The 21,570-nt window shown below is 36.6% G+C and overlaps 3 protein-coding genes across 3 annotated transcripts; 2 read left to right on the forward strand and 1 right to left on the reverse strand.

The window, feature by feature from the left end:
• The first annotated feature begins 92 nt into the window (after positions 1-92).
• Positions 93-1,136, forward strand: LOC125494667 (uncharacterized). The gene has a single exon (XM_048638348.1). It carries the CDS (start codon positions 93-95, stop codon positions 1,134-1,136), a length of 1,044 nt encoding a protein of 347 aa, XP_048494305.1.
• Positions 1,137-4,774: 3,638 nt separating this feature from the next.
• LOC125494668 (uncharacterized) lies at positions 4,775-5,521 on the forward strand. The gene has a single exon (XM_048638349.1). The coding sequence runs from the start codon at positions 4,775-4,777 to the stop codon at positions 5,519-5,521; it is 747 nt and encodes a 248-aa protein (XP_048494306.1).
• Positions 5,522-6,898: 1,377 nt separating this feature from the next.
• LOC104887499 (annexin D4) lies at positions 6,899-21,500 on the reverse strand. The gene is made up of 7 exons (XM_010672140.4): positions 21,490-21,500; positions 13,156-13,264; positions 8,963-9,135; positions 8,598-8,816; positions 7,736-7,951; positions 7,514-7,585; positions 6,899-7,426 (listed from the first exon to the last, which is right to left on the reverse strand). The coding sequence occupies exons 2-7, from the start codon at positions 13,202-13,204 to the stop codon at positions 7,217-7,219; spliced, it is 939 nt and encodes a 312-aa protein (XP_010670442.1). The 5' UTR covers positions 13,205-13,264; positions 21,490-21,500; the 3' UTR covers positions 6,899-7,216.
• Positions 21,501-21,570: the final 70 nt, after the last annotated feature.

Here is a 21,570-nt window from a genome sequence, read left to right on the forward strand (position 1 = left end):
TAGGGTTTGAGTGACAGTCTTGGTGCGCGAGTCGGTAGTCTCGATTTCGCTGGAGTTTTGTACCCTTCGCTAGGGGGTTTTTGTCGGTTGTTATGGCCGACGAAATCATAGCGAGATGTTCTACGCTATCAATTACAGAGGAGGAAGAGATCGTCATTGGTGTCAACGAGATAATCGAATCGGATGAACGCAATGATTTGGATCTTTCTATTGTGGGGAAAATAATGACTACAAGACCTTGCAATTTTGAAGCTTTTAAGAAAACGATGAATCAGATCTGGAGTATTTCAAAGGCAGCACTTTTTCGACAAATTGAGAGTGGCCTGTTTGTTGTTCAATTTGCCTCGGTAAGAGACCGGGCTAAGGTCCTTGCAGGGCGACCATGGACTTTCGATAATCATCTGATCCTAATGAAGGAGCTTGAAGGTAGCTTTCAACCGTCGGAGATTATCCTCTCTCACTCACCTTTCTGGATTCGTCTGTACAATCTTCCGCTGGATTGTAGAACGGAAAAACATATTCGACTTATTGGAGGGAGTGTGGGAGAAATTCTGGAAGTTGAACACTCGGGAGTATTGTGGGATAAATCGGCCCGGTTGAAGGTACTGTTGGATGTTTCTACACCACTTCGTCGAATCCTAAAAGTTCGAAATTCTAAAGGGGTGGTGGTGGTTGTTGAAGTAAAGTATGAACGCCTTCCTACTTTTTGTTATGTATGTGGGCAAATAGGGCATATTGAACGTGATTGTACTTTAGAATCTGAAGATGAGAGAGGTGTTGAGAAGCAATGGGGAGCATGGCTCAAAGCTTCCCCACGCCGTGGTAGACTAATGATGGAGGAAGAAGTCAAAAACTTTCTCAAATGCTATAAATCACTGGCTTTTGAGAATCAGGTGAAGCAAGCCACCGAACACTCTGAGCAAGTTATACCATGCAGTAAAGGACAAGAAAATCCTTCTTGTCATGTGGAAGAATTTGATGCGGTGGACCACGTGGACCATGTGGGAATTAATGTAACTAATTTAATGCCTACTCCTATATCTACTGTACCTATTTCATTAGATTCTATCACTGACATTCATACAGTAAGTCAACTTCCTCCTACTATTTTCTCTATAGGAAATGGGGTGCTTTAAAAGGGGTAAAAAAGGGGAGGTGTTCAAAAAAGTATCATGTGAAAGATGGCAGGCAGACGGGAGGTAAAAAGATTGTGGAAATGGAGGACAGTAAAGGTGAGAAAAGAAAACTGGGAGAAAATATGTTAGTTAATGATGAACTGGAGGAGGGGGTGGGTCTAATTAAAAAAACCAAAAGCGGGGCGCATGGAGATGTAAATGAGGTAGTGATGGAGGATGTTGATGTTATGAGTGTTGTTATCTCAGGGATTGGTAGTGAATCTCAAGTAGCGGAGGTTGGTGTGCACCAACCCCGCTAAGAACAATGAAACTATTAAACTGGAACTGTAATGGGCTTGGCAACCCATTGACAGTTAAAGCTCTCCAAGACTGGTGTTGGAGAGATAGGCCGAAGATGGTTTTTGTGATGGAAACTAAGATTGATGAGCAACGATTAACACTAATTCGTAATCGGTGCGGTTTTCAGAATGGTTTATGTTTGAGTAGTCAAGGGAGATCAAGAGGGATGGGTTTTCGATGGCGGGATGTGGAGGTGAATGTTTGTTCATATTCCCACCACCACTTTGAAGTAGATGTGTGTGATGCGAGTAATTCTCCTAGTTGGAAGGCGGTTGGTGTATATGGATGGCCAGAGGCGTCAAACAAGCACTTGACATGGGAGTTGATGAGGAACATTAGAGCGAGAACTGCACTACCCCTTATGATGTTTGGTGACTTTAATGAGATTTTGGGGAATAATGAAAAAGAGGGTGGAGTAGTGCGTGGTGAAAGGCAGCTCCGATGCGTTTAGAGCGACCCTAGAGGATTGTGAGTGTCGAGATTTGGGGTATAGAGGAAATATTTTCACTTGGCAACGTGGCAATTCACTTGAGACGTTGGTGCGGGAATGATTGGATCGGTTTATAGCTGATAATAATTGGTGCCTAAAATTTCCTTATGCGGAGGTTGTTCATTTGCCAATATGTCATTCTGATCATGCCCCGATTTTATTGAAATATGGGGATATGCAGCACAAACGAGCACAGGGCCTATTATTTCGATTTGAAGCTCTTTGGCTTTCTAGTGAGGAGAGTGGAAAAGTGGTGTCAGATGCATGGTTGGCCGGCTCGGGCAACCCTATTCATGCGAGAATTGAGATGGTGGCAGCGAAGCTCTCCTCTTGGTCTGCTCATACTTTTGGTAATGTTCGAAACAGGATCAAGGGGAGCCGAGAGAAAACTTCAAGCAATTCAAGGGGGGCAACTTGATGCTCTCCTACTTCAATAATGCCACAATATTCGGGATGAGCTTGATAAATTACGACAATTGGAAGAGTCCTATTGGCACGCGCGGGCGCGTGCTAACGAGCTCCGGGATGGTGATAAGAACACCACCTATTTCCACCACAAAGCTTCTAGCCGCAAGAAACGTAATTTTATAAGGGGATTGACGAATGAAAATGGCGAGTGGAAAGATGAGAAAGAGGACATGGATGAAATTATTGCCTCCTATTTTACGCAATTGTTTGCTACAGAGAATCCGTATGGCTTTGAGGAGGCTATGAGGGGGTTGAAATGGTGGTGACGCCAGAAATGAATGCGTCTCTTGGACTTTAGCCCAGCAGCGACGAAATTCGAGAGGCCCTTTTTCAGATGCATCCAAATAAGGCCCCGTGGCCCGACGGAATGCACGCTTTTTTTTCCAAAAATTCTGGGGTGTTATTGGTGCGGATGTGGTTCGATTTGTGCAAGGGTGGTGGCGTGGTGATGTGAACTTGAATGAGGTAAATCGCACTTGCATTGTTTTGATTCCGAAAGTGAATGATCCTAAGAGCATGACGGACTTTCGACCGATTAGTTTGTGCAATGTTTTGTACAAAATTATTTCTAAAACTCTTGCCAACAAAATGAAACATATGCTAGGTGATCTTATTTCGATAAATCAGAGTGCTTTGTGCCTAGACGACTCATTACTGATAATGCACTAATTGCTTTTGAAATCTTTCATAATATGAAAAGGTAAGGAGAGGGGAGGGGTGGTAATGTGGCTTTAAAGCTTGATATGAGTAAAGCTTATGATAGGGTGGAATGGAGTTTTTTGGAGAAAGTAATGCTAAAGATGGGGTTTAATGTAAGCTGGCCATAGGATAATAGACTGTCTCTCGAGTGTATCCTTCTCCTTCAAGTACAATGGAGGCATTTCAGGCTCTTTGGTACCGACTAGAGGCGTCCGGCAAGGGGATCCTATTTCACCATATTTATTCCTTATATGTGCTGATGTGTTTTCTTTATTGATTAAAAAGCGACAACTGATAAACAGATTCATGGAGCTCGTGTGTGCAGAGGGGCTGAGCTCCAGCGATTACTCATCTCTTTTTTGCTGACGATAGTATCTTCTTTGCAAAAGCTAATCTGCAGGAGTGTTCTAAAGTGGCTGATATAATCAAAACGTATGAAAGAGCATCTGGTCAGAAAGTTAAGAAGTGGCTTTTAGCAAAGGTGTTGTTTCACAAAGAAGAGAAGAGATTGTGAGAGCTCTGGGGTTAGGGAAGTTGATCGTCATGAGAAGTATTTAGGGTTGCCTACTATTATTAGGAGATCAAAAAAGGTTGTGTTTTCTTGCCTCAAGGAACAAATATGGAAGAAACTACAAGGGTGGAAAGAAAAATTGGTGTCTCGTCCCGAGAAAGAGGATCTAATTAAAGCTGTTGCTCAAGCCATCCCCACATACATGATGAGTATATCTTTAAAATCCCGGAGGGCCTTATCGATGAAATTCATGTGGTGCTTGCAAAGTTTTGGTGGGGCTCCAATACCACTTCGAAGAAGATTCATTGGCATAGTTGGGAAGCGCTTTGCCTACCGAAGTCCATGGGGGGAATGGGATTAGGGATCTAAAGTGATTTAATCAAGCCTTGTTGGCCAAACAAGGGTGGAGACTTGGTATGGAAACTCCCTCGCTCCTCCATAGCGTTTTGAAGGCCCGGTATTTTAAGAACTTGGATTTCCTTGCGGCTCTACAAGGTTTCGACCCGAGTTATAGTTGGCGCAGCATATGGGGCGCTAATTAAGTCCTTGTTACTCGAAGGTTTAAAGTGGCGGGTTGGGAATGGTGAGTCGATAAATTTATGGGAGGATTCATGGCTGCTCGAAAATGGGGTTCACATTGTGCCGTCCCCACATGGAAATTTCAATCGAGATATGCGTGTGTCAGAATTACTAGACTTCGACACAAGGGGTTGGAATGTTGATGTAGTAAATGCCACGTTTGCTGATAATGAGCGTCAATGGGTGCTCGATATTCCCCTCCCTCTTTCTTGGCGTGGTGATTCGAGATATTGGTGGCCTATGTTGAACGACATGTATACCGTTCGATCGGGCTATTGGCTGGGCAGGTTGGGGAAGCAACGCACATGGGAGTTATTTTATGGCGATAGCGAACGTGAGCTTTGGCGACTTGTGTGGAGCATGGATGACCCGCCGAAGCTTAAACATTTCATTTGGAGAGCTTGCAAAGGAAGCCTGGGAGTCTCAAGTGTCCTTCACCGTCAACACATTCGTGAGTCTTGTGTGTGTACTGTGTGGCCATGAGGATGAAATAATCATGCATTCTCTATTTGATTGTAAGCATGCTATGGAAATTTGGGCCATAGTGATTTTATGGGGTTGCTACTGGAGGCACCTACCACTTCATTTGTGGATAGGTTAGTGTGGCTAGCTGAAAAGTTAAACAAGGATGCTCTCTCATCTTTTGCCTCTCTAGCATGGGCTGCATGGTTTTGTAGGAATAAGGAGGTGTTTGGGGATGTCGAAAATATCAATCCAAGCTATGTTGCTACAGGTTTCATGAAGTTGAAAATGGAGTATGGTGAATATAATAAGGTGGGCAGCATGGTACATCCCCCTCAAATTCCCATGCGAAGTACTTGGAGTCTCCCTCCTACTACCTTTGTTAAAATTAATGTTGATGCACATGTGAGACATGATGTGGGAGTATCTTTTGGCATGGTAATCAGGGATGAAGGGGGCAATGTTGTTGCGGCTGGAGTGAGGAGAATAGCATCCAACTGGAGGCCTGCACTTGCAGAGGCTGGGGCAGCACAATTTGGAGTTGAAGTGGCTCGTAGAATGGGGTTTGAGAAGGTGATGCTGGAATCCGATTCCATAAATGTGGTACAAGCCATACGACAGAGACAAAGGGGTGCAGCTCCTATTTTTCTTTTGTTTGATGATATTATTGATATGAGCTCTTATTTCTCTTCTTTTCAGTGCTCTCATGTTAAACGAGCAGGGAATACAATAGCACATAATGTAGCTAGGTGGGATGTTATGGTTGGGTCGGAGAACATTTGTACTCATTCATTCCCGCAAAGTATTCAAACTTTGGCGGGTCTTGATTTTCTTTAATATGCCTGGCTCGTTTTCCCTTGAAAAAAAAAATATTTAAGTGTAGGGTCAAATATCTTATTGTTATACATTTCTTTTTACGATAATGTTAAAAAAGGAAAATCAGGACAGGACATTTGACTATATGAGTGATACAACTAGATGATATTGGCATCGTATTTACGAATATGTCCTAATTCTTTGCTTTTATTCACGAGATTACCACTTGATTTACAACACTGTATGATCAAGCCTTAAGGTGATTTGAACGACTTGAAGGTGCTTGAAACTAGTATTATTAGATATTAAATATTTATTGTATATAAAGGATTTCTGATTTTAACTTATCAGTTTGCACTCTCAAGTTTTCAGTTTTAACTTCAAGGAAGTTTACAAGAGGTATCTTTGTACTTTAATAAAGGTATTAATGCAAATTAGGGTATCAATGTAATTGAAAGAATGGAAATTTCATTAGTTTTATGAAGAGCATTTCGACAGTTTAACTAAGGGGTATGTATTTAAAAAGGGATAATTTCGTAATTTAAAAAGGAATAATTCGTAATTCGCACAAGGGGTATTTTTGTAATTTCAAATAAGAGGTATTTTGCAAATTTAACAAGGGGCAGTATTGTAATCTTAAAAGGGGTATTTTCAATTTTCATGACCACGCTTGTGGTACTTATGTAATTTAATAAATCATATGCCCTGTGCCTAAATCTAACCCAAAACCTTAAACCCTAAACTCTGAATGTTAAACCTTATATCCTAAATCCTAAACCCTATAACCTAAACATATACCCCAACTCCTAAACCCCAAACCTAAAACCCTAAACCTTATATATAAAGTCGTAAAAATATGCAGCTAATTAATAGTCCATTTATGATTATTTTTTTTGTCAAACTAATGCAGTCAAATACTAAAATTACAAAATAATATGTATGAGTTATGTAGTCATCAAACTGCAATCCATTATATTTTTGCCATTTTGTTTGTATTTGTTTGTGCGATCCCTCCTTTTCTAGCCAATCGGTTTTATAATTCAACAATTTAAGTTGGTTACGAACACGTTGATTAACTGATCAAGGCTTTCCCATTATTAGAGAGTATTTATAGTCATATTATTCTTATGTAAATCTAGTTTGTTAGTACCCCTCAAAAAAATTCTAACTTGTTAGTTTCTCTTTATCTGAACATAATTTATTATACTTGATCAACTTTAATTTTACCTTATATCTTCACATGATTGGACCTATTTAGACTTGATCGGGCCTTAGACTTATTTTTTAAAAAGTGAAGAGAATTCAACTCTCATTTGGTTGACAGGAATTTATATAGGCAATGGAAATTCTGTAAAAAAAAAAAAAAAAAAAAAACTCTAAATCTCACCATAACAAAAATAGAACCCAACAAATCAATCAGTGAAAGGCAGCTAAGTAAGAAATGGGACTATGGGAGACCCAATTTAATACACAATCTACATCTAGACAATGATTTATGACAAAAACAAGCAACATCCATTTTCTCATAGTCCCATTTTATTTGTGTGATTTATAACAAATACAGATGCCTTCAAATGAACACTGCCTGACCTAGTTTCTAGCTCTCAATAGATGCTGAAATGAGCCTTATTCAATGGTGAAACCACACAAATAAAAGTAGGGAATCCAATATCACAAATTGAAGAGTGAAACATCCACCAAAAGCCAATTGTATGTTTAATCTCCTCTTGCAACCAAAGTAAGTAAGAAGTCCTTGAAGTTTCCCAGACAAGTCTCTTCAATTTTCTGGGACAAATTAGCTCCAAATCGCTTATAATACACTGCTTGTATCTCCTTCATGTAAACATCAGCTTGAGACACGATCACTCGAGTTAGCGCCTCTTGGGTGAACTCATTAGCCCCTTTCCTGAGTGCCACATCCAAAACCTGTTGATTTTAAAACATAAGCTAAGCTATCTAGCAGCATGTTAAACAACATAATGCATCACATTGATACTTTAAACTGCATCTTACCTCACTGAAATAGACCTCAGGGATAACTAAGCATTGAAGTGCTACTTTTAAGCTCCAAAAACCATGAAATTCCTGCAGGGATTAATGCAACAGAGAAAATAGCAAATTTTCGTTCAGATCAAAAAAAATATCACATGTTCAATACTAAATTGCAGTCTGACAGTAAACTAATATACACTTTTGTCACTGTTTTTACCAAAATGACTAATAAGTACGGTGTACCTCGTCAAGATCTTTTCCGAACAACTCCTTGTAGTGGCTGAAGATGGCCTTGAGATGGAGTTTGCTCCTTGTCGACAATATCCTGACTACCTCTTCATCCTCAACAGGAAGGTTCTTCTTGATGGCATGGTGAAGAGCCTCTGCCTCAGATTTAGCACTCTCATCATGCACCCGTGAACCTTCGTACCTATAGGCGCTAACTAGCGCTACCAAAAGCTGTGCAGGACAATCAACAGACATTTTGTCAGTCATCCTCGAGAAAAAATTATGTTGTTTCCGATAGAGACTAGAAAGTATATTCCAATCTTAAGGCCCTCATTTTCAAGAATGCATTTTAAGCTGCGAGCCTAGGAAAGAATAGATACTACTTTATCCAAATGAGCCTTTATCTATAATGCTAGAACTGCCTTAGGGAATTGAGTGCTAGATCTCTCTAGATGCTCACAGAAGGCGAGATTAATCCAAATCAGTAGGTGTTCAATGTTGATGCCTGGGATAGGAAAAAGCTATATCTACCTCATGGGTCAAATACCCACTAGAGATGGACATTTAATTAATGCACTGAGAATATTTTTTGATTGCCTATAACTAGTGATTACCCCCGACTAGATGTAGCATTCTCTTTTAGCATACTATACAAGTTATGATGCAAAGACTTGAAAATGCTAATAAGTTTTACTCTCTCCGATCCTAATAAACTTTACTCCTGGAAGGGAAATTTTCGGTCACCATTTTACTTTGATGCTCGTGTAAAAAATTAGTAGGGTGGGATACCATTTTGGCAACTTTTATTACCAAAGTTCATCAAAAAAAGAGATAGCCACTTTAACATGTGACAATCATAAAAAGGGAAGCGTCTAACCTTGCGTTCATGGCCATGGACATGGGACGCAACATCTTCCTCCACTGAGGAGTCAAAAAGGGAATGATAGGCTTTTCTTGCTCCTAAGAGCTCTTCGGACGATCTTGTGCAAGCAACTTCTATGATCAAGCTATAACCATCGGGGCCCTTGGTTAAAGCCTCCTTGAACAAACGAGCATCTCTTTCCCAAGGATGCATGGTCCATAGCACCACAGCACTCTAAGATATGGACGTTAGCCACAATAAAGTTGATTAAGTATAGTTCTTAAGGAGCAACTGTCATAGAATGAACTCGGAGACTCAATAACTCTATATCTATCTATTCATCGATAGTAAATTACAAAATTGAAAACACATATACACACCTTAAATCGTAGAACTTCATGCTTGATAAGTTCAACTTGTTGCTCATTCCACTTCTCAAACTGGCGTTCGTCTGCTAAAAAATGGTGTGGACTAGCCTTCCTAAATGAATGTTTTTGGTCATGTTGCCAATTCCCAACAATTGAAATCAATGCCTTCTCATCGACTCCAAGTCCTTCGTCACATTAAAACAAAAATTGTGTTTAATATATACTTCAGGAAACTCCTAATAAACTGAACTACTGAAGGTTTTGCACCTCAAATACACCCTATTGGAAGCAAGACGACACCAGTAAATAGCTGCACATTGCTGATGATCTAAAATCACTATTAGAGTATTATATCTTACTCCAACTATATTTGCATTTACAATCTGAATGCAGTTGACAGGAATTGCAACTCCCTAAAATTTGCACAGATTCAACTATTCAAGTAACAATCACAAATAGGCCGGTCTAGTCATGTCCGGTCTGTTAGGGTCGTTTTGCTTTCAAATCAGAAATGGTCATTCATAAACCGACCTTTTGGAGATTGATACATCTATCCACTAGTAAATAGTAATAGACAATCAAAAGTTGTACATGAAGATCAGGTATCATATCATCTAAATTATTATATAAGATGGTGATTTTTATATACAATATTTGTTATTTGACATGCAATATTTAGAATTATATACTCAACATTTGTACATCTTCTGAACAAAATTCGCTCAGAATAACATTCCAGAATTAGGTACAGCTCTTGCTTAAAGGCCATAACCTTAGCATGAGAAAAAAAAAAAAAAGACCTAGTTTTTGTCTTCCTTTTATGACTACATTAAAGTTGCCCAGATATATAGCTTTTGACATTTTTTTTTTTTTTGATTTGGTAATTAACTAGTCCAAGCAGGTTCAGTCCTCATGAGTCAGGAGGTAAGAAGGGAATCCCAACCCATAAGCATAAATCCACACAAACACCCCCAAATATGGGGTTGATGAGAGTCGAACTCCCAACCAAAAGACGTGGGAGCTCCAACCATTAAGCTCCCACATAATTCTCTTTATAGCTTCTAACATAACACACGAGTTATATTCCTTTTGTGACTTTGATAAAGTGTCCATGATACATAGCTTTTGACATAATTGTACACATGACTACATGAGTTATAAAGGAGGAGAGAATCTGTGTTTTATGTAAAATTATAATAAGAGTACTTTGGTCTTTTATTATTTTGATATTTCATTATATTATTCTAGTTTTAATAAAGATGTCCTGTATCTAATACGTTTTTTTTCTAATTTAAAGCCATCTAAATTACTATATTAACAGAAACAATCTTAGGTACACCTACCTCTAGGTGTGTCCTGAAACACCTAATAATTTTTATTTGGCATGCCTTCTATTTAATTTTTTTTAAATATCTATACATTTAATTTTTTATGCTACCCTACTAAAGGCATTTATGATATTTTAAAATCATAAAATGTATCAACATCAATTAATAAAGTCAAATAATTCTATTGAAAATGATTTAAAGCCAAGTGAATAAGGACATAGGTAGAAAATAAAAAAACGATGTCTTTAACTTTTTTCTTTTTTTGGTTGGCAAAGCTCCCTTTAATGAACTTTGACTTTATGATAATATTTTCTCATCGATTTAGGATATATTTGTATAATTCCTAAGAGTTTGGATTCCTAACATGGTTAGGATTATTACTTTGTAAACACTATATATATTGATCAATGAAAATACTCCAAAATTACGGAGTTTTACACAATCTTACAGTCTACCTCTTTGTTTTTTCAAAGTCAAAGTTCATTAACTTTTACCGTGTTTGAATATATAAGATTAAACATTATATGTGGGATCTTGTTAAATACGTTCCAATATATGTAGATTTAAGTTATCTGCATTTTATAATTTTCATTAATATATAATTGAAGAGATTAACAATCAAAGAATATCGTACCGATAATGAAAAAGTAAAAGACACAAAGACGATACTTAGTACTTTCTTCGATTTTTTTTTAATTGCAACACTTTCCTAAAAGGGAAATAATTAATTACTTGCAACACTTTCTACTTTAACTTTTCTTTTTTCTCTATCTCTCGCCAAACACATAGGACCCTCTCTTTTTTCCCTCTCTATTTCTTTCCTACCCCAATTTTGTATTAAAGTTGGTCGGAAAAAAAAAGTGTTACAAGTAAAAAAATAACGGAGAAGGTAGAATTATTCTACAATAATTACTAATAACTCTAAGTTTGTCCTTCAAATAAATGGCAATGTAGACAACTCTCTGAACATAGCCCCCCTTTGTCCTAAGAAATTATTGATCTTGTCTTTTGTTAGACGTACCAAGTACCCACCATCTTTATCACTTGAATTGATTGGTAGGCCTAGGCCCATTACACCAAATTGATAGGTATGCACATTAAATCTAGGTTAGTTAATCTATTTTCAAAGTCAATTATGGGTGTGTGTGTGTTTAGCCAAACAAAATAACGTGCCATTTTTTTTGAAGCTGTTTTGTGATGAAAGTGAAAACTTCTCAAAATCAAATTAGAAAACTATTAGTTATGTAAGTTTCTCTAAATTTATTGATTTTAGTTATTTATTTAGTCTTTTAAGACACTTATTATTTCATCACATCTTATCACATTTGTTTGTCTTAATTACACTGTCTGTTTGGCTTGAATTTTTTATTTTACATTGTTCATATCTTTTTATAGATTGAGTTTACCAATCAAAGGAATGCTACATTTTCCCCTACAATTTTTTAAGTATAGACATTATCAACATGTTAATATCCTCTATTATATTGAAAAAAAAAACTTGAATAGACCAAGTTCACAATAACTTATTATGCATCGAAAATTATAAAATATAATCAGTTTTTATTTGATATAGTCAATTTTCGTTTGATATAGTCAGATTTTATATGTTATAATCACCTCTTATATAATCAGTTTATATATGATATAGTTAATGTTTTGTTATAGTCAATTTTTATATGATCTAATCGTATTTTTCCTAATATAATATTTTTTTTGTATGATAAAGTTAATTTATTTTATTATTTTGCTACAATAAAATTAGTTTATGTATACAATAAATTAATATGGACCTGATCCACCTAGACATTTTGTATATTAACAGGGTTACTAAACAAAGATCTATCATAACAACTTTTTATTAAATTTGCACCCTAAAGACTTAGAAAGGTTCTGAGGTACGGATAAAGTGATAACATTAACCTATACTCGTTTGGTCCCTCTCATTTGTTTGTTGTAACATTTTAATTTTTACACTATTTAAATATAGATTTTACTGTAAATTTTTGAATAATATATAAAAACAAATTCTAGTAGTACTATATAAAATGGTGTAGGATTAACATATACTTCCTCTCCTTTATAATAATTGTACATTTTATTGGCACATTTTTCAGAAATATTTAAATAGTTGCACCATTTTTAACTTTCATGTATGTCGATGTATAATTTCAATATTAATATCTTTAATTATCGATAAGTAAAAAATTATAAAAAAAATTATTTTTAAAAAAATTACATCAAGACAAATCTAACAAGGTCTCATATAACCATATTCTAAATATAAGATGTGAATAGTGCGCAAAATAGAAATGGTGCAATTATTTCTAAACGGAAGAAGTATATATGAAGAGGGAGACTGAGAGATAGAGATAGATAAAGGACTAGGACCAAATACGATAGGAGAAAGATAGAGGATATTATCATATGAGTAAATATTGCAATCAATATAAAAGTTCTCAACTTAAGATGTTTTAGCCTATTGGTTAAGATAGATGATGTAAGCCTGTGAGTCATAGGATAGGTTCGAATCCCTCCTGCCCTTCTATGTACTTTGTACTGCCTTCGTGAATATGTGGATAAAAAAATATAAAAGTTCCCAAATAAGAAAAAAATAGACTGCAATTCTAGCGGTAATGAAGGCAACAGAAAAATTCTGCCAAAGGCTAAGAGCTAAGAGCTAAGAACTAAAACCATTTGAATTACGAGATTATCCATCTGATATATATGCTCAAATTCAATCATTTTTCACCCATAATTAATTTCTCAATAGTCAAAAATGGGGGAAGAAAAATTTATAAAAAAAGTAGAGAAATTTAAATAAAGTTTTTTGGGGTTTGTTCAATTGATTAAGGAAAAAAAGATTGGAGAGAGAATAACCTGAAAAAGCCTTGGTGAGAGCTCCATGTTCATGAGAAAGATCAGCCATTTCTTGATTATGAATTGAGGAGAGAGAGTGATGAAAGCTTAAAATTGAATATACTCAACGAAGACGAGACACAGAAAGTGGACCGAAAATAAGGATTAGCTACTGAAGAATTTATATGATGAATGATGATCATCATGTCATAAGGACATATCCGCCATTTAGGAATTGTAGAAGGGGGGTGGGGGTGCAATATTTAATTCTTGTGAAACGCTTTATTAATGTGGAGTCATATGATATTAATGAAATTAATTTAAACAGTTTTTTCATTATCTACTCCTAATAAATTTTTTTATTTACCAGATATCGCTTACTTTCTTTTCATAATTCACCATATACCCTTAACTATTTTAAAAATACATTAAAATATCTCTGATGACGAACTACAGTTAACACTTAACACCATAAGTCATTAACCATAATTCACCCTAATTAACGTTGAAAACTTCTAATTAACCCTATCTCTCCCTAACCACCAACACTCAACCATCACCACCTGACCCCCACCCTAGCCCCGCCAGCCACCCTCTCCCACCTAACCTTACAGGCCCCAACCCCATCTCTTCCTACAACCCTCACCCACCCACCAACCAGAAGCCCCCCACCCTTACAACCCCTACCCGCCCCTCGAATCTTAAAGTTCGACAACTTTTCCTAATTTATCAGACCCAATTTCAACTCTAATAGTAGGGCTTTCAATGTCGCCAAATTGCATCAATTAATCGTCATTCTAAACAAATTTCAATGGATTTAGACGACTATGAATACTTGGAAAAGACAATAGAAGAAGAAACGGGAGGTCAATCGAGCAAGAAGGAGAGAAGCGGGGAGAAGAGAGAGAACGGTTACAGGAAGAGGGTGGAAGGTGAAGGCGATGATCATCAAGAAGAAGATGTTGAAGATGAGAGGATGAGGAAGAAATCGAGAAGGGAGGATGAAAATGGCGAGGGGGGAGAGGTAAGGTGGGGGGCTGTAGCGGTGGGGTGGGGTGGGGTGGGGTGGGTAGGTGGGTGGGTTGGGGTGGGGGTAGCATGGGTGAGGTGGGAGGCTGGTGGGGCTGGGGTGGGGGTCAGGTGGTCGTTGTTTGCTGGTTGAATGTTGGTGGTTAGAGAGAGAACTATGGTTAATTAGGATTTTTTAAGGTAAATTAAGGTTAATGATTGATGGAGCTAATCGGCATTAGTCATTAAGGATATTCTAATGTATTTTAAAGAAATTGAGGTGTATCTGGTGAATCTTGAAAAAAATAGGGGTATTTGGTGAATAAAATTTTTTATCTGAGGTACATGGTGAAAATTCGTAATTTACATACATCTAATAAATATAAATTCGGATCAAATTAAATTTCCTTGCAAGTAAAAGACGGACATTGAATTGAATATTATATTACTAAAGCTGTCAAAAAAAACGATTCGACCTGAATGTGAAAGGATTTGTAACTAACTTGTACCTGAAACTTTGGTAAAACAGATCACCTATAAATCGACATGTACCTGACCTGATAACGATTGATAACTGCTCTACCCAATACTCCATGACCTAAACCTGAACCGCCACCAGACCAAAAAAGACTGATAAGCGAAGTGATGCGGCTTGACAACGATATGAACCAGATTCAACATTTGATCTGATTTAGGACATGAAACCGATCATAACTCGACTCAACATGTTAATGTCCCAACCTATTGCGATCCATTACCTGATTTTATAAGGCCTGTTGTGACCTATTACCTGGTTTTACGTGACATGTTGCAACCTCTTACCCGATTTTACTAACATTTTGGTTGTTGATATTTGAGTAATTGGTATATAGATGTGTACTTACTAAATTGATAACTACTAACGATTATTATCAACAATCAACATTCAAAGTGCTATCTCACACTCAGGAGACAAGATCTATTTAGACTTTAACACTAGAGTAAAAAAAATGAAAGGGATGTGCTTTAAGCAATGTATTTTTTAGAAAACGCAACCCTTAAGTATGAAGGGTTGCGGTGATCCAGAAAACGTAGCCCTTTTGATATGAAGGGTTGCGGTTTTTAGGCTATACACAACCCTTTATGTGAAGTTGCGGTTTCCCAATTAAGCGCAGCCCTTTTGAAACGAAAGGCTGCGGTTTTTTGACCCCCGCTGCCCTTCACTAACATAAAGGGGTGCGTTAGCACAACAACTGCAACCCTTCACTTTAAAAGGGTTGCGATGAAGGGCTAAACGCACCCCTTCCTTAACAAAAAATTCGCGCACAACTTTTACTAAAAACTAAACACAAATTTCCCTCGCTCACTCACTTACTCCCTCTCACTTCTCACTCACTCTTCACTCTCTCCTCTCCTCTTCACCACCGGTGCCCTAACTCAACCACCGACGACGCACACCTTACTCCGTCTTACTCATTCTCCTCAATTACTCTCTTTCACTCCTCACTCACTTACGCCACCTTCACTCTCTCCTCTTTTCTTTTATAGTTGCGGGTTTCTATAGTTTCATTTTTTTTGCATGTGCACCACCACCATGATGCAGCACCACCTTCACTCTCTCCTCTCCTCCTCTTCTGGTAATTCGCCTCTTTTCAATTTTTTCACTTTCCAAAACATTAATAGTTGTGGGTTTCATCTTTTGTAGTTGCGGGTTTGCATGGGGTTGCAGAGAGTTGGCACTTGGTAGGGGGTGGGAGAGGGCTTGGGAGGATGGGCAAGGGGTGTGTGCGAGTGTGGGGACTAGCTGGGGAGGGTGGCCAGGGGGTGTACGTGGGAGGGTGTGAGGGTGGGCAAGGGGTGGTATTAGTAAAATTTGTTGATATTATGTGATTAAATGTGTAATCTGAATTTTGTTAATTGTAGGAAAAGAGACTAAGCAAGGATAAAATAAAGTTCCAACTATCTCTTCTCTTTTCATTTCTTGTCACTGGTGTTAAGAGGTATAATGTTTAATCTCTTTTCATGTTTTATTCTTTGTTTGATTGGTTGATGTGTTTCAATTTGATTAAAGTTATGATATTTATTGATATATGTATGTTTCTTGATATGAGATTATATGAAAACAATTTAGTTTAATTTAGCTATAAATCATGATCATAAGCCTAGATATCCGTTCAAGACTTACTCATTAGGAGTATGTCTTGAATAGTCCCCGATTTGGGACTGTTCTTGGACGTTTGATCTCACTTAGGTAGTGAATGTGTGTCTTCTTTTCAATTCTGAGAAAAGTTTTGGCTTATCGTTTCTCTACATTGTTCTCTGGGTACATATGTAGATAAGCAATTATCTACATTGTGTACTAGGAGAACTGTAGGGAAATGCTGCCGGATTTTCGTTAGAATTGAAAAGTTGGCATATATTCACCTGGAAAAAGGAATATCCTCGGCATTAGTGATGTTGATGATGAGGAAGAGTATGATGCATTTGAGGACATCCCAACTTTTACCTATCCTGAAAATAGAGTAGAAGATGATGTGAATATGTCAAAGAACTATATGCGTGTAGATCACAAGGAAGGGATACCATGTTGAAGATCCTAAGAAACGGGGAACGGTCAAAAAATCATGAGACATATATTCAGGTATGTCTAATTTGTCCACTTCGTAACTAATATGATAATTTTTTGGCTTATTCTTGTTGTTGGTCGAATTTTAGGAACGTTAAATGTGCTTTTAGGCCTACATGGCAAAGGGGGAATGCAGTGGGGTGGCGGTGGTTCTGGAAGCTAGTGTTACAAATGTGGAGAGTCGGGTCACATGGCACTGGAATGCCCATTTGGTGCTCTCCACATTTATAACATTTCCAACACCACCGCCGCTACCACCTAATGGGCATTCCAATGCCATGTGACCTAACTCTCTTCATTTGATACCACAATCGATCTTAAAGTTGTGAGATATACTTTTTACAACATATTAACCCATGGTTTTAGATAGAGAAAAGAGGAATGGAGAAGAGGGTGTAACACCCCTAAAATCCATACACGTCTATGACTACGTCGCATCGACTTTGGGAGTTTTACCGCCGCGGTGAAACGCAAGGCTTATTGTAAAGAAATGTTAACTTAAATCATTTTCACGAAAACTAGACTGCAGCGGTAATAAAGATGTAACTACAACTCGGGAATCATCAACGACCCCTTTTTATTCAAAACACAAACTAATTAAGTAAATCATAATAGTTTTATAATGCTTAATTGAAACGCTTAAAAGTTTCAAGACTAAGAAACTATCCCCCGTATGCTCAACATCATGCAGCAACACCACCGCACCTAGTCTGCTTCCCATTGTAGTATCAATGGTTCATCAGAGGTCAACCAACAACACAATAACACACAATCAGTTATACTGAGTACATAGTAAAGCATTAAGTGCATACATAGCATAATCAAAGCATAAGGATCATTCCTAGACATGATATTACAATAGCATTACATTCTTTACTTTTTATTTAGTTGGCAGCGAACGGGAACAGTCATCTTACTATAATCATACGGGCTACTTAATCCTTAATAGACAACTTGGTCTATTAGATGAAATGCAAATACGGTTTCGTTCCGTCCCACATCCATCACCTTAGTATGCATACACCCAAGATCGTACGGAACCTTCCGCCTACTTGAGTTATCAAAATTTATAAGGACACTACTGTCATCACAGTAGGCCTGCGTAGGAGTGTAGAACAAGTCCCACACTCCCCCCATTGTTCATCACTTGTAGGGAGTCCAACTACAAGTTTATTACCAAAAATCCTTTCTTAGTATTGTTCATTCATACTACATTAAATATATCATCATGTAACGTTCCTTCTTAGATACAATACTCAAATCTTTACCTCTTGTAACATCCTTGTTACATCATAGATCAATGAATACAAATCCAATAATCATGCTTATGATACGATAGAATTACGCATTATAATGCTACATATCGATTTCCAATCACAATCATGTTACGAAAAAATCTTAGCAATCACAATCGTTCCCTATCATGATTCTAGGTTCCGATAGAATAAATCACAACCTAACATGATACTAGTAATTGCAACTGAACTGGTACGCATACGTACCTTGTAACGAAGAATTTTCGCTCCCTAATCAAACGTTCCGCTTATGAAATTGGGACCCAAACGAGTAAGGAAGTACTTCAGTGCTATGTCCTTGATATTATTAACATATAACACGTGATTAGCTATATAAACTTAGTATGTCGGAGTATAAAAATAACTAATCTCATTGTTTATTAACTTTCTTTTCTTTCATAACTCTATTGAACTTAGCGTCTTTTAAGAGCCAACAACAGTGAGCAAAGCTGATTTTAGTTAGTTTAATAACATAGTACCTTTACCAACTCCATTTAAAAATCCTTATGTCCAATACTACTAAAATCATATTTGAATAACAAGGCCATTATAACATTCTAACTATAATCAATAATCTAATTCCTTAACTTTACACTCTACTTACTTACAAAACCTTAAATCAGATTTACAACTTAAATCAATTTTACAAACTTAATCAATTAATAATTTACTCTAATTACAATTTAATTAACTTACAATTTAATATAATATAAAAAGATTATACAATATTAAAACTAAAATAATATCATATTATATACATATTTTTTTATACCACTAAATCTCGTCGGCGTCAAACACCGGCAACCGAACTCCGGCAACGACTAGACACGCTCCACCACACTTGCGCACCGCTCACACGCATGCACCACGAGCCTCGACCCTCGCGCGACTCGCACACCACACTCGCACACTCCACTCGAGGTCTCGCCCTCGCCTTCACGCACCATACTCGAGCCCCAACCTCGCTTGTCGCAAAGCACACTCGAAACCCTCCTTGGTTCGCAAGCACGACTTCGCACCCCCAAACCTCGTCGCACGGATCGCTCGCACAAACCCTCAAACGCCTCACGCACGATTCGCTCGCTCACACACCGCACAGCACCCTCACACATAGCACACCCCAATCCTCGTCGCACCGTCCGACGCTCGCACAACACTCGAGACACGACCACACTCGCTCGCATAGCCCTCTCACACAAGCCGCACACACAACCTCGTCAAGGGCAACGAGATTCCGAGGAGGCGACGAGGGAGAAGAAGAGAGAGGAGAGAAAATTTGAGAGAGAGAAACGGCTGAGAGGGAGAGGGAGAGGGATTATGGTTTTTTTCTGAATTTTTTATTCTTTTGTTTTTATTCCTCCTATTTATAGTGTGGCCATCCTAAGTCTAATAGGACTTGGTTTATTTTATTTATTCCGAAAGTAAAATGAACCGAACTATAATATAATTACGTTATAGTTGTAAGCATACCAAAACTGTACTATTATTATTATTATTTTGTAAATAATACTAAAATACTTTTCGATTCTATTCTTAATATTTTCTCATTCATAAAGAATTAACTCCAAAAATACAGAGTATTACGAGGAGCTCTCCCTCGCTGCCTCTTCAGTAGTTTGAGCTTTTATCCATGTACATATCATTAGGTATGGTATAGATACGTACACACTTACTTTTATATCTCTGTTCTTTTAGTTTCTTGTTCATAAATTCTAACCAAGTATTTTAGTTTATGCAAAACTTGCCTAATTAATTTTGAAATTTTCATACATTCCATAAGGAATATATAACTTGAAATCTTTTACCTATTTTTTAACTACAAATTCTTCAAAAAGACGGCCTAATGTAAGCTTAATATCGGACCAATTAATTAATATTAGCAATAGTTCTCATTGCATTTATTAGTTACACTCTTTAACTAAAAAGTTAAGTCAAAAATCGTAATTATTAACTAACCATACCTTCTAATGCAAAACTCATAACTATTATCTAGAAAATCATAACTATCAACCAAAAACCAATAAAAAAAAAAACCAAAATATCATAACTATAAACACAAAACAATAACTTTTAACCAATACCATAACTACTAATCTAAAACAATAACTATTAACCCGGAAATTATAGATAGTAACCACAAAGCATAATTATTAACCTAAAACCATAATATTAACCAGAATTGCATACTCGCAAACCATAAAACTATTATTATTTCTAACCCAAAACCATAACTATCAGTGCAAAACAGTAACTATTAATTAGAAAACTATAACTTATAACCGTAAAACTATAACTATATCCAAAAAAACCATAACTATCAACCTATTAATCATAACTATATACCATAATCATTAATTAATCCAAAACTATTAACCAAAAACATAACTATGAACCTAATAATTTGAACTATTTACCAAAAATCATAACAAGCCCAAAAACATAGCTAATAACCAGAAAGTCATAAATATTAATCACAAAGGTAATATTAACCTAAAAATCATAATCTAAATACCTTAACTATTGATCCATAACCATAACCATAACCATAACTAATATCCTGAAAGTTATAACTATTAATTCAATACTATAACTGTTAAAATAAAGATCATAACTATTATTCCAAACCTAGAATTTGTTCTCAAGATTTTGAACACAATATGAACTTAACTTTGACTAATTCGTTGATATCAACAGATTTTTCGACAGTCCAATTCGACCACCAAAAATTATGAACTTCGATAAAAGTTAGTATTAGGTTACTAGTTATAGTTGTTAATTGGTTAATACTTTCTTAACCCAAAACTATTAACCAAAAACATAACAACGAACCTAATAATTTGAACTTTAAATCCAAAATCATAACTAGTCCAAAAACATAGCTAATAACCAGAAAGCCATAAATATTAACCAGAAGTAACTATTAACCTAAAAATCATAATCTTAATACCTTCAGTATTGATCCATAACCATAACTAATATCTTGAAAGTTATAACTATTAATTCAATACTATAACTGTTAAACTAAAGATCATAACTATTTCCAAAAACTACAATTGCTTCTCAAGATTTTGAACACAATATTAACTTAACTTTGATTAATTTGCCACTGTCAACAGACTTTCGACGATCCAATTCGACCACCAAAGATTATGGTTTTCGGTAAAATTAGTTAGTATTAAGTTAATAGTTATAGTTGTTAATCGACCAATACTCTCTTCGTTTTTTTTTAATTGCTACTTTTTTTTTAAATACTTGTGATGAACTTCTTGATACAAGAAACTCGTTTTATGTGCAATCTCACTCGTGTGTGTGGAATCTTTAAGTTCTTGGATTAATTTGCTTGGATCTTGAACGAAAATGTTTGGTTTTTGTGCTTGGTGATTCGAATCCAAGGTAAAGGATATGGAGAATCTAACGATCTCATTCAAATTCAACTAGGGTTCTCGATCTCAACGAAGTGCTCTATCAGCTCAAACAATAATTCATAAAGAATCAAATTTCATAAAAGTCATCATCTTTATTAGTGGT

Source organism: Beta vulgaris, chromosome 2, assembly GCF_026745355.1.
Source record: "Beta vulgaris subsp. vulgaris cultivar EL10 chromosome 2, EL10.2, whole genome shotgun sequence".
Lineage (NCBI taxonomy): Eukaryota > Viridiplantae > Streptophyta > Magnoliopsida > Caryophyllales > Amaranthaceae > Beta > Beta vulgaris.